The sequence below is a fragment of the Camelus bactrianus genome, chromosome 12, assembly GCF_048773025.1.
Source record: "Camelus bactrianus isolate YW-2024 breed Bactrian camel chromosome 12, ASM4877302v1, whole genome shotgun sequence".
Classification (NCBI taxonomy): domain Eukaryota; kingdom Metazoa; phylum Chordata; class Mammalia; order Artiodactyla; family Camelidae; genus Camelus; species Camelus bactrianus.
This window is the reverse complement of record NC_133550.1, coordinates 14,614,731-14,624,894: the sequence shown is the minus strand read 5'-3', so window position 1 is coordinate 14,624,894 and position 10,164 is coordinate 14,614,731. Positions and strand designations below refer to the sequence as shown.

Below are 10,164 nucleotides of genomic sequence, written 5' to 3'. Positions count from 1 at the left end.
TCTAGGCCAGTGGCTCCTTAGAATTCCTTCACTAGCCTTCAGAAGATACCAATGAAACGTGGGCCCCACCCCAGTAGCCTGACTTAATCAGCTTGGAGGAGAGGCTCAGGTATCAGTATGTTTTGAAGTTTCCAGGTTATTTTTCAACTGATGTAAAGAACCACTGCTCTTGGCAACCACAATCCAATGACCACATAGATTCATGTAACATAGTGGCTGCCCCTCCACCTCCATTGCTGGAAACCCCTCGGGCCTCCAAGGACTTCCTGGCTGAGGTTTGCTGGCTCACGGCTGGTTGCTGGGGAATCTGTCCATCTGTCCTCACACCTCTCCTCACCATAGGGCAGGACTGGCTAACTGCATCATCACTAAATTTCACAGCCTGCCCCACCCCCAACTCACTCCTCCTCAGTCTAGCCTCAGGTTCCAAGAAGTTGTTCCCTTAGATTTTCTAGCAGAAGGGTCCAGTGTATGGGGTCCCCCATAGCTCCACCCATCTGGGGTGACCCCCCCAAGGAGGCCAGATCTGTGAAAGTGAGGAGCAAGTGGAATAAATGCAGACACCTGTCCATCAAGCCCCTACCTTTCCTCTAGGAAAGATCTAGTTCTTATAAAGAGGCCAGGGTTCCTGTTGGGAGCAGGACCCCTTCTGCCAGTGGACACAGGTAACACTTCTGTTGAAAGTCACAAACGAGACCTCACACACACCTCTCCATGCTTTTCCTTTCCTCTCTCCCCACCCTTTCTCCATCCCTCTTCTCAAACTCTGCTCCGCACTTCATCTCCCTGCAGCCCCAATGGTATTCGCAGCCCCTCTGCCGTGTGTGTTCTGAAAGCTTCTTTTTCTGCCTTACAGAGAAGATTACCCTTGAAATATGGGGTGCACAGGCGACACGCAGCGCTGTTCTGTGTGTGTCCGGGTGGCTGTGTGATACCTGCTCATGTGAGCAGCTGAACTGAGGTACACGTGCACACCTTGATTACTCAGAGACCAAGCCATCAGACTCTGCTGTTTATTGAGGATGCAGTGGGAGGGCCTTTAAGAAGAAAGGAGAAAGGAACGGGCCTCCTCTTCTCTGCTTGTGGAAGCAGGAGAGGGGAGAAAGAGACCCTGGGTTGCACTTGGTCCGCTCAGAATGAGCCGTGAGACAGCCAGGGTGGGGTGCGGATGGCCTCGCCTGGTCATTTACCCTCCAGCCCTCTTTTTCCTGAACACAGAACCAGCTCCCCTCACAGGGCAGGAGCTGGGACAAACGCCCCAGTGTGAAAGGGGGTCTCGGTCTGAGATCCATGGAGCCAGACAGAGTAATTAGCAACTGAGCCAGAAGCTGTGCAGAGGACAGAAGGCTGGGAGCCAGGGGCTGCTCTGGTGGCATGGCTAGGGGACCACAGCCAAGGAGGCAAACACCAGCGGGTGCAGGGAGGAATTTCACCAAGCTTAGTCGTCCACACCCATCCAGGCTGGGGAAGACACAGGTTGGGAGGACTGGGTGGCCAAGTCCAGCACCAGAGGTACAAGAGCAGGGCTGGCAGGGTTGGGGTAGGGCTGACAGTGGCTGGGGGAGCCAGATGCAGGACACAGGGATGGCGGAGGGGCATGGGGCAGCCCTCTCTACCGACTGGCCTTCTTGGAGGGGGCGCTCAGGCTGGAGCCCTTCCCCAGGGCATCCTTGGAGTCGCTGGTGCTGCTCCGGCTCCGGCCCTCCCCACCGCGGACACTGCACACTCCGGAGATGCAGCTGCTGCTGTTGGCCACATAGCCTCCGCTGACCGAGCTGGGCCGGAAGCCGTAGCCAGCGCTGCCGCTGGTGCTGCTGATGATGGCTGCAGGGGAGAGAGCAGGGTCAGCTCCCCACAGGCAGAGCAGGGGGCAGGGCCAGAGGAGGCCACCTTGCCCCTTGGAAAGATGGGGCTCTTCTTGAAACAGTGGGTTGGATGGGGGATCTGGTCATAGCCAAGCCCCTCCCCATTGGGGAAAATATCTCGGAGACAGCTTCCCCCACGCCCTGCCCTTGCCTTGCCCAGCTTGTACCCAATCTAGCTCATTCTTAACTCGCAGAAGTCCATCTCTTTGGTCCAGGTACCGATAGACCTGCCTGTCATGCTGGACACTCCTTCCTCTTCTATTAGCCTTTTTTTTTCTAAACTTCCCACCGTCTGACCTCTCCGTCCTGCCAGCTGTTCTACAGATGGCATCTTTCAGAAGCTCTGATTGAATTCTTAGCCTTGCTGAGATACCCAGAGAGCTAACACTGTCAACTTGACCTCCGAGGTACCCCATTCATTAATTCCCCAGCCCAGGTCTGATCACAGGTCTGGTTCCCCAAGCCTCACACACACCCATGCTCTTTTCTTGCACCGTGCCCTTTGATTTCCCATCCCCAAGATAATATCCTTGTGGCTGCCATCCCCTGGAAACAGGGAGACCGAGTCATAAGGGGGAAGGAGCCCTGGGTTGAGAATCAGGAGGCCTGATTGCTGGCCATGCCTCTGCCATCTGGCTGTGTGATCTCAGGCAAAGTTTTTCCCTCTCTGGTCCTTAGATTGCTCATCTACACACACAAGGTGTAACTAAGGCCCTCTACGGTCCACAGATTCCACAGTTTTAGGTCCAAGCGTACAAGTACTTACAGATGCTGACGGGGGAGGGAAATTCTCCTGACATCCTGTTAGGGGAGAAATAAAATAAGAGCAAACAGTTATCCAACCCACAGTCTATTAACCTCAGAGTGAGTGCCCCCACCAGCCTAAGTGGGTTTCTGAACTCAGTGGGAACCCATGAAAATTTCAGGGCTTCTTTGGCACAAGCAGAGCCTGAGAAACTGTGGGGCCCCCTGAATCTTTGGGGTAACCAGGCAATAATTGAAGTAAAACAGTTGTTCTCCTAGGACCACATGTGGGGGTGGCATGTACACCTCCCAAGGGTCAGGCCCAGCCACTGAGCCCTTCCTTCTTCCTAGAACATTGGGGAGTTGGAGTGGCTTCTCTGGGACATCTCCAACAAGCTCATCTTGTACCTGGACAGGTAAGGAAGATAGGACAAAAAGGCCTAATATAGTAATGGGTTTTTCTGGGGCGGGGAGAGATGGAGGAATGGAGGGTGGGAATGTGCCCAGGTCCACACAGGGAAGTCATGAGGAATAAATGAGCCAATCCACATAGCACACTGCCTGGTATGAAGTAAGCACTCACAGCTGGGTAGGTATTATTAATTACTGTTATTATTTCTAGCATCATTACTCATTCTCTTCCCTAAAACTCTTCTTTTCTGATGAGTTTTGATCCTTCCCAAACCCTTGGAGCCTTCCTGCCAGAGCTTCCCCCCTCACCGGCACTCCTCGCTCTCCAGCAGCTTGCGGTAGGTGGCGATCTCCATGTCCAAGGCCAGCTTCAGGCTCATGAGCTCCTGGTACTCGCGCAGCATCCGAGCCAGCTCCTCCTTGCCCTGGTGCAGGGCAGCCTCCAGCTCATCCAGCTTGGCCCGGGCATCCTTCAGGGCATTGTCCCCCCGCTGCTCAGCGTCAGCAATGGCCGTCTCCAGATTGGAAGCCTAAATGGGGAATTGGAGAAGTTGGAAACTGGAAGGGCTCATTGGAGTCATGCACATCCAAATCCTACTCATTCTTTGAAATTCTGGGGCAGAGATGCCCACCTCCACCGTTCCGACCCCCTGATCCTCTTCTAGATTGGAGCCCCTTCCTTAGCTTTATCTCCACTCCCTTGGGTTTAGACTTTGGTGGTGATGAACAGTAGTACATCCTGCCCTCCTGAGATGATGGTCAGCTTAGCACCACTTTAGTTCATTACAAATTTATTTACCTGGCCACCTTGTGCTAAGGGCACAAAATGAGGAAAAGTAAACTTGACCTTCTGCTCTTGAGCTGTTTAAAGCCTAGGAGGAGAGATCACTGGGATACGGTGTCACAGGCATGACAGGGACTGCCCCGATGCTTGGGACCACAGACAAGGGCACCGGGAAGGCGATTCTCTAGGACCAACTATTATTTCCCAAGTGCTTACCATACACCTGACACTGTGCTCAGCCCTACACATGCCCTTTATATACCTTAGCTCATCCAGTCCTAACAACACCCAATGCAGTAGGGACAAGTAACTTGCCCAAGGTCCCAGAGCTATGGAGAGTTAAAACCCATGGGAGAGTGGAAAAAGCACTGGACTGGGAGCTAAGAGACCTTGGTTCAGATCACACTCTGCCACTTATTGCTATGCAACCCACTCAACCTCTCTGAGCCTCAGTTTCCTTCTCTGTAACAATTTAATCAGAAAATGTTTATTAAGCAGCTAGTATGTGCCAGGCCCTGTACTAGATGCTGGGAAAACAATGGGAGAAAATCAGCCAGCTCCCTGCCTCCCTCCAGTCCAGTGGAAGAAGGAAAGGCAGGTGCTGGGCAGTTACAGAAGCGTGACAAGTGCAGGGGAGGCATGGGTGCTGGGAGAGCACATTGATCGTGTCAGCAAGGGCAGAGGGATGTGGTCCTAGCTCACTCTGGGTGATGAGAGAAGGCTTTCTGGGGGAGGGGGCTTCAAAGCAGAGATCCTTGGGGTGAACAGCGGATGAGGTGCCCCAGGGACCCTTGCTATAAGGGTTTGATACAGTGATCCCTTTGGCTCCTTTCCTCTCATGGGTAGAGATCTGGGAGGCTGACGTCCTCGGCCCGCCCCTCCCCTCTCCACTTGTGCCTGCCTGCCCGAGGCCACGGGCATTTGGTCACCTCACCTGCTTCTTCACATTCTCAATCTCTGAGCGGATCCTCTGGATGAGCCGAGTGAGCTCCGAGATCTCGTTCTTGGTGTTTTTGAGGTCGTCCCCATGCCGGCCGGCCGCCAGCTGCAGCTCCTGGAACTGGAGACCCAAAGCACAGAGTCATGGATGGGTCCCATGTGGTGGGCATGCATGGTGGCTCAGGGCTGGTAATGCCATGTGGGCAGGCCACGCTGGACATGTAACTGGACACTGCCTCCACTCTGGGAATGATCAGCACCATCCCTCATGCCAGCTGAGGTCGCCACCCTTCCTGGCAGGCCTTTAGTCCAGCTCACCTTGGTCTGGTACAGCGCCTCGGCCTCGGCCTTGCTCTTCAGGGCGATCTCCTCGTACTGGGCACGGACCTCATCAATGATGCTGTCCAGGTTCAGGTCCCGGTTGTTGTCCATGGACAGGATGACAGACATGTCGCTGATGTGGGACTGGATCTGAGCGATCTCCTACAGGGGAAACAGGGACGGTCTTGGGACTTGACTGTCAGAGGCCTGCAACCTCCCCCAAGCAAGGTGAGCAAATCCTGGTGGTGCCAATTTAGAGGCTCCAAACCAAGGCTGTTGCTCCCTGAGCAAAGTCAGTTCCTTCTGGGCCCCAGACAGATTTCCATCACCATAAAGCCAGGACCTGGGCCATTTCCTTCTCACCCAGAGGGTGGAGATGAGGAGCCTCTCAGGGTCGAAATGGAGATGAACAGCTGAGCAGGTAAGCCTCCCTGAGGTACCGGGTGACCCTCCCAGCCCCAGAATAGAATTTTCCCCACTGACCACCCTCAGAGGGATGGGTGGAGAGACAGACTTACAGCTTCATAGAGACACTTGAAGAATTTGATCTCCTGGTCCATGGAGTCCACCTTGGCCTGCAGCTCCACCTTATTGGCATAAGCCGCATCCACGTCCTGAAAGATGCCCCCACCATCCCCAGATCACTGCTGGTGCAGCCAAGAAGGCAACATGCACCCCAACCTGGGTCCCCTGAATGGGGAAATAGCCACCTCTTCTCTTTGGGAAGCTCATGGAAAAGGGGAGGACAGAGCAAAAGCCCCAGCCCTGCCCCATCCTAAGAATGGGCTCCCTCCGCAGCAGGGACATGTCCCCCTCTAAGGAAGGGAAGCTGTCAGTCATCCCTATGACATCCGAGCAAGGCTCCAAGGCTGCAGAGGAAGACCCTGTGTGTCCTCCTCTGTTGTTCCTCACTGCAGTCAACCCCATTCTTATTAAATTCTCAAGGATGCCTTTATCCTCTCTGCCATTTTAGTCCCTTCCCTGGATAGTCCTACATTGTGGTCTTCCCCTGCCTTCCTCTTGCTATTTCTGGATCGGGTCACCTTCTTTGAGAGGAGAGCACGCCAGCAGGCTCAGCTCCTCCTGGTCCTGGACCAGCCCCAGACCAGGGCCTGCCTACCCCTCACCTTCTTGAGCAGCACAAACTCGTTCTCTGCAGCCGTCCGCCTGTTGATTTCTTCCTCGTACCTGTGGGAATATTGGGACTCGGTCAGTTAATACATCTCACTGGGAACTCTCGTTTGCCCAGGAAGACCCTGAGCAAGGGCAGTGTGTCTGTCAGAGGGCACAGGTGCTGAGGGGCTGCAGAGTCCAAGGCCAGTGGGGCCAACCAGGCAAGGAAGACTTCCAGGAGGAAGGGATGTGATCATCAAATTTGGAAGGAGACTGTAAAAGATCCAGCCTCAAAAATGAGGAAGGAGCATGTGGTGCAAATGTCCTGTGGGAAATCTCACATTTGTCCCAAGTGCCAGGCTGTAGGAGCAGGGAGCAAGTTCCAGTGTTTTGGGGGGGGGGGGGTGATGATTCGGCTTGGTATGAGGAACACTGCCCCCACCTCCAAAAACTTTAAACTGGGGGAGCTTCCGGTGCCCCAAGGGGCCCACTCCTGCAAGATGAGCTCAGAGGCACGGGGCAGTCATGCAGTTACAGGGGGTCCCCGCTCACCTCTTCTTGTAGTCCTCCACCACGTCCCGCACGCTCCTCAGCTCCGAGTCCAGCCTCACCCTGTCCCCGGACAGCGCCTCCAGCTGCTTCCGCAGGTTGCCGATGTAGCTCTCGAGGATGGGCTCCAGGTTGTTCTTGCAGTTGTTCAGGTCCAGCTGCTGCAGCAGCTCCCACTTGGTCTCCAGAACCTGGTTCTGCTGCTCCAGGAACCGCACCTGGAACCCAACAACCATCAGTGCTGAGCCCCACGGAAACAGTCACACCTGTCACTCCCTGGGGGCTGGGCAAAGAGCTCTCTCCGTGTCTTCTCCTTTACCCCTCACAACAGCCACCTGAGGTGGGCAAATTGTTAATCCTGCTTCATGGAAAGGAAACTGAGGCAGAGAGAAGTTGAGCCTCTTTCCAAGGTCCAACGGTTTAATAATTGGTTGAGGTCAGAACTAAACCCAGACGTGTATCTCCATCACCCATGCATCTGGTCACTTGGAACCCACCATGACCAAACCAGCCCAGGTCAGGAGTGGGCCTGAAAATGCCAGGGCAGAGTCGGGCTGGGTCCATCTTTGGAAAGGCTGACCATTCTGAAGGAGGGAGTCTGCTCTTCATTTTATAACATCTCAAGCTCAGCCAGGCTCAATAGTTCAAGAGCTTCTGAGTATCCTAAATTCCTGCATTGGGCCCCAAGTCCATCTTTGCTATGGCCTCTTCCTTCTTTCCTAGTCCTTCTCCTCAGAACCATCTTCCCTAGAGCAAGCATGGCACATGGAGCAAGACGGACGGACAGACCTCCCCATGCTATGTGGCCTCACTGGGCCAGGAAACTCACTAGAGAGGGTAGATCTTTGATTGGGGGGTTGTCAATTTAAAAATATGATTTCCCTTAATCCTCCATGGGCACAGCTACTGTTTAAATAAGGTTGTTTTCCTTAAAGTTAAAACACAAGACATCAAAAACCTGTCTGGAATTCAGTGCTGAGATGGGATTGGCCACCAAACAGCCTGCCTCCAGGAGATCAACCAGTATTAGGTTTGGTTTAACCAGTCCTGACTTTTTCCATGTCTGTCCATAAGACTTAGCATTGACCACAGAGAAAACCCTGCACCCAGGACACCGCAGTACACATTAGGACTCCACATCCAGATGCAGACAGGATGCACCCATCTTCTCTGGCTGCCTCGGTTTATGGGATTGTCCTCCTCTAGAGACTAAAATTATTTGGGAACTCTCCAGGCCTTTGAGCCTGCTTCCCCCGACCCAAGGCAGACCACCGTTTCCACAGAAGTGACTGTCTTCTTGTTTGTCTTTCTTTCCATGTCTCCAGACTTTACTTCTTAATGAGGTTCGACCAGCCCAGCCAAAGGTCAGTTCTCTCGTATCCTTCCAGACTCCAAACCTCAGAACACTGTGATCTTCTAGATGTGAAAAAGCTTAGAGGTAAGAGGCTGCAGAGACCGTTCAGGGCCAGCAGGGAATCCTCTGAGCAGGAGTCTGGAGCTGGGGGGGCAGGGGTCTGACGGCCACTGACCATCTCAAAATAAGCCATGTCCTGGGCTGACCCATTCTTGGTGCCTGACTGTCATGTAGTCAGCGTAGCTTTCCAGTCCCCAGTACTGGGTCTGGAAGCAGGAGGCTGAGTGTCCAACCTCACCTGCCCTTCTCTAGGGCACGGCATTACCTCCACTCTTTTGGGCACGGCATTACCTTGGGCACGGCATTACCTCCACTCTTTTGCTGACCCGCAAAATGAGAGCAATTATTTCTTATCACCGAAAGTCAAGAACCTGTGAGACCTCTTCCAGACCTTTGATTCCTCTCCTTCTCAACACCCCTCCCCTAGCTCTCAGAGATAAAAATGATAATCACAATGACTGCCGTCTGAGGAGTACTTAGCCTGTGTCAGGTGTTATGCCAAGATCTTCATATGCATTTCCTTTCATGAACCTGACAATGAGCCCTAGAGGTAGATTATTATCTCCACTGTAGATATGAGGAAACACGGGCACAGACGGGATGAATGCCTCTCCCCACAATCACACAGCTTGGTATGTGGCCAGCTTAGCTACCAGAGTCACACAGCTGGTAAGTGATGGGGCCGCAGTCAAAGGCAGGTCTGACTTTGGGGCACTGTGGAGACCTCTTCTCCATCACACTGTTCTGCCTCTCGTGGGAGTCCTTAGCTGAACAGAACTAATGCCAGTGGCCAAGCCACCCATGAAGACCATACACTGATGCTTCCAATCCAGCAGTCAAATGACTAGTGGACAAGATCAGCCTGCAACATATGGGAGGAGGACAGCTTCCCTGGTCACTCTGGAACAGATCCCCGTGGCTGGCTTTTTCAGTAGCCAGCCTGCATGGGCCCCAGCTTAGCTATGGCGGCAAGCCAGCCCTCAAGAGTAAGAAGCAGGGGCCTTCTCTCTGGAGCTCCTGCCAGTAGAAACTGACCTACCTCTGTCTTCTCACAAGAAAGACTACACAGGGAATCTTACATAAGTCACTCTGAGGATAGAAAGTATCTGCCTTGTCCACCGTAAGTGCCTCCTCATTTCTAACCCAATCCCTTCTGCTGCAACAAAAGTTTGTGTTCAAGAAGAAAAGAGAAGGGCTGTGCACAGTTCCCCCAGGTCCTAGCAGACCCACCTTATCGATGAAGGAGGCGAACTTGTTGTTCAGAGCCTTGATCTGCTCCCGCTCCTGCGCCCGCACTTTCTGGATCTCGGGGTCCAGCTCCACGTTGAGCGGGGCCAGGAGGCTCTCATTGACGGTGACCTGGTGGATGCCTCCAGGCGGGCACACAGTCGGGCACACAGGTCCCAGGGCCACACTGCCAAACATGCTGCCAGCAAAGCCGCTGGCCCGGCCCCGGCCAAATCCATACCCTCCGCTCTTCCCGCTGCCGCTGGCCAGGTTGAGGGTGATGCTCCGGACGCCGCCCAGGTTGTACAGGCTCCGGCTTCCGAAGCCCCCGCTGAGCCCTTTGCCCCCTACCCTGTAGGAGGACGAGCTGCCCCCCGAGAGCACAGCCGAGCAGCCGCTGAAGCCCCCCTTGGCAGCAGCTCCCGACTTGCAGGTGAATTGGCGGCTCATGCTTCCAGTGGAGACGGAGCTCAGACGCAGGAGGGACGAAGGCAAACTCCCACACGGTTCTGCAGGTTGCAGTGAGGACTGGCAGGTGCCCTCCTTTATATGTGCTGGGCACTGGGGCTCGTGGCTGGCCAGTCAAGAGCTTAATTCGTGGGTTTGGCTTGCCTGGGAGCAAGAAGTCATTTTCTCTGTGCTGAGCCAGAGATCAAGCCTCCCCACCTCTGAGACAACACGAAACCTTCAAATTGCTGGCCTTGCAAGCCTTGCTCATGTAATTTGGGTCTTATCTAATTAATTAACCTGCTGTTACAGGGTAATTTGCCCCAGGCCCCAGCCTCTCCAGGGGGATG

The 10,164-nt window shown here is 54.1% G+C and overlaps 1 protein-coding gene across 1 annotated transcript; it reads right to left on the bottom strand.

Annotated features, from left to right (window-relative positions):
- Positions 1–980: 980 nt before the first annotated feature.
- KRT71 (keratin 71) lies at positions 981–9,904 on the bottom strand. Its single transcript, XM_010964340.3, has 9 exons — positions 9,371–9,904; positions 6,730–6,944; positions 6,192–6,252; positions 5,583–5,678; positions 5,062–5,226; positions 4,739–4,864; positions 3,330–3,550; positions 2,632–2,666; positions 981–1,824 (listed from the first exon to the last, which is right to left on the bottom strand). Exons 1-9 carry the CDS (start codon positions 9,815–9,817, stop codon positions 1,613–1,615), a joined length of 1,578 nt encoding a protein of 525 aa, XP_010962642.2. The 5' UTR covers positions 9,818–9,904; the 3' UTR covers positions 981–1,612.
- Positions 9,905–10,164: the final 260 nt, after the last annotated feature.

What these genes read in the sequence shown, in the direction of transcription:
- KRT71 (XM_010964340.3), bottom strand. Translation starts at nt 9,817, where the DNA reads ATGAGCCGCCAATTCACCTGCAAGTCGGGAGCTGCTGCCAAGGGGGGC. An exon ending in GTGGAGGACTACAAGAAGAG is followed by an intron (nt 6,253 to 6,729) that starts GTGAGCGGGGAC and finishes ATATTCCCACAG; the next exon opens with GTACGAGGAAGAAATCAACA. An exon ending in AGGCGCTGTACCAGACCAAG is followed by an intron (nt 4,865 to 5,061) that starts GTGAGCTGGACT and finishes TTGGGTCTCCAG; the next exon opens with TTCCAGGAGCTGCAGCTGGC.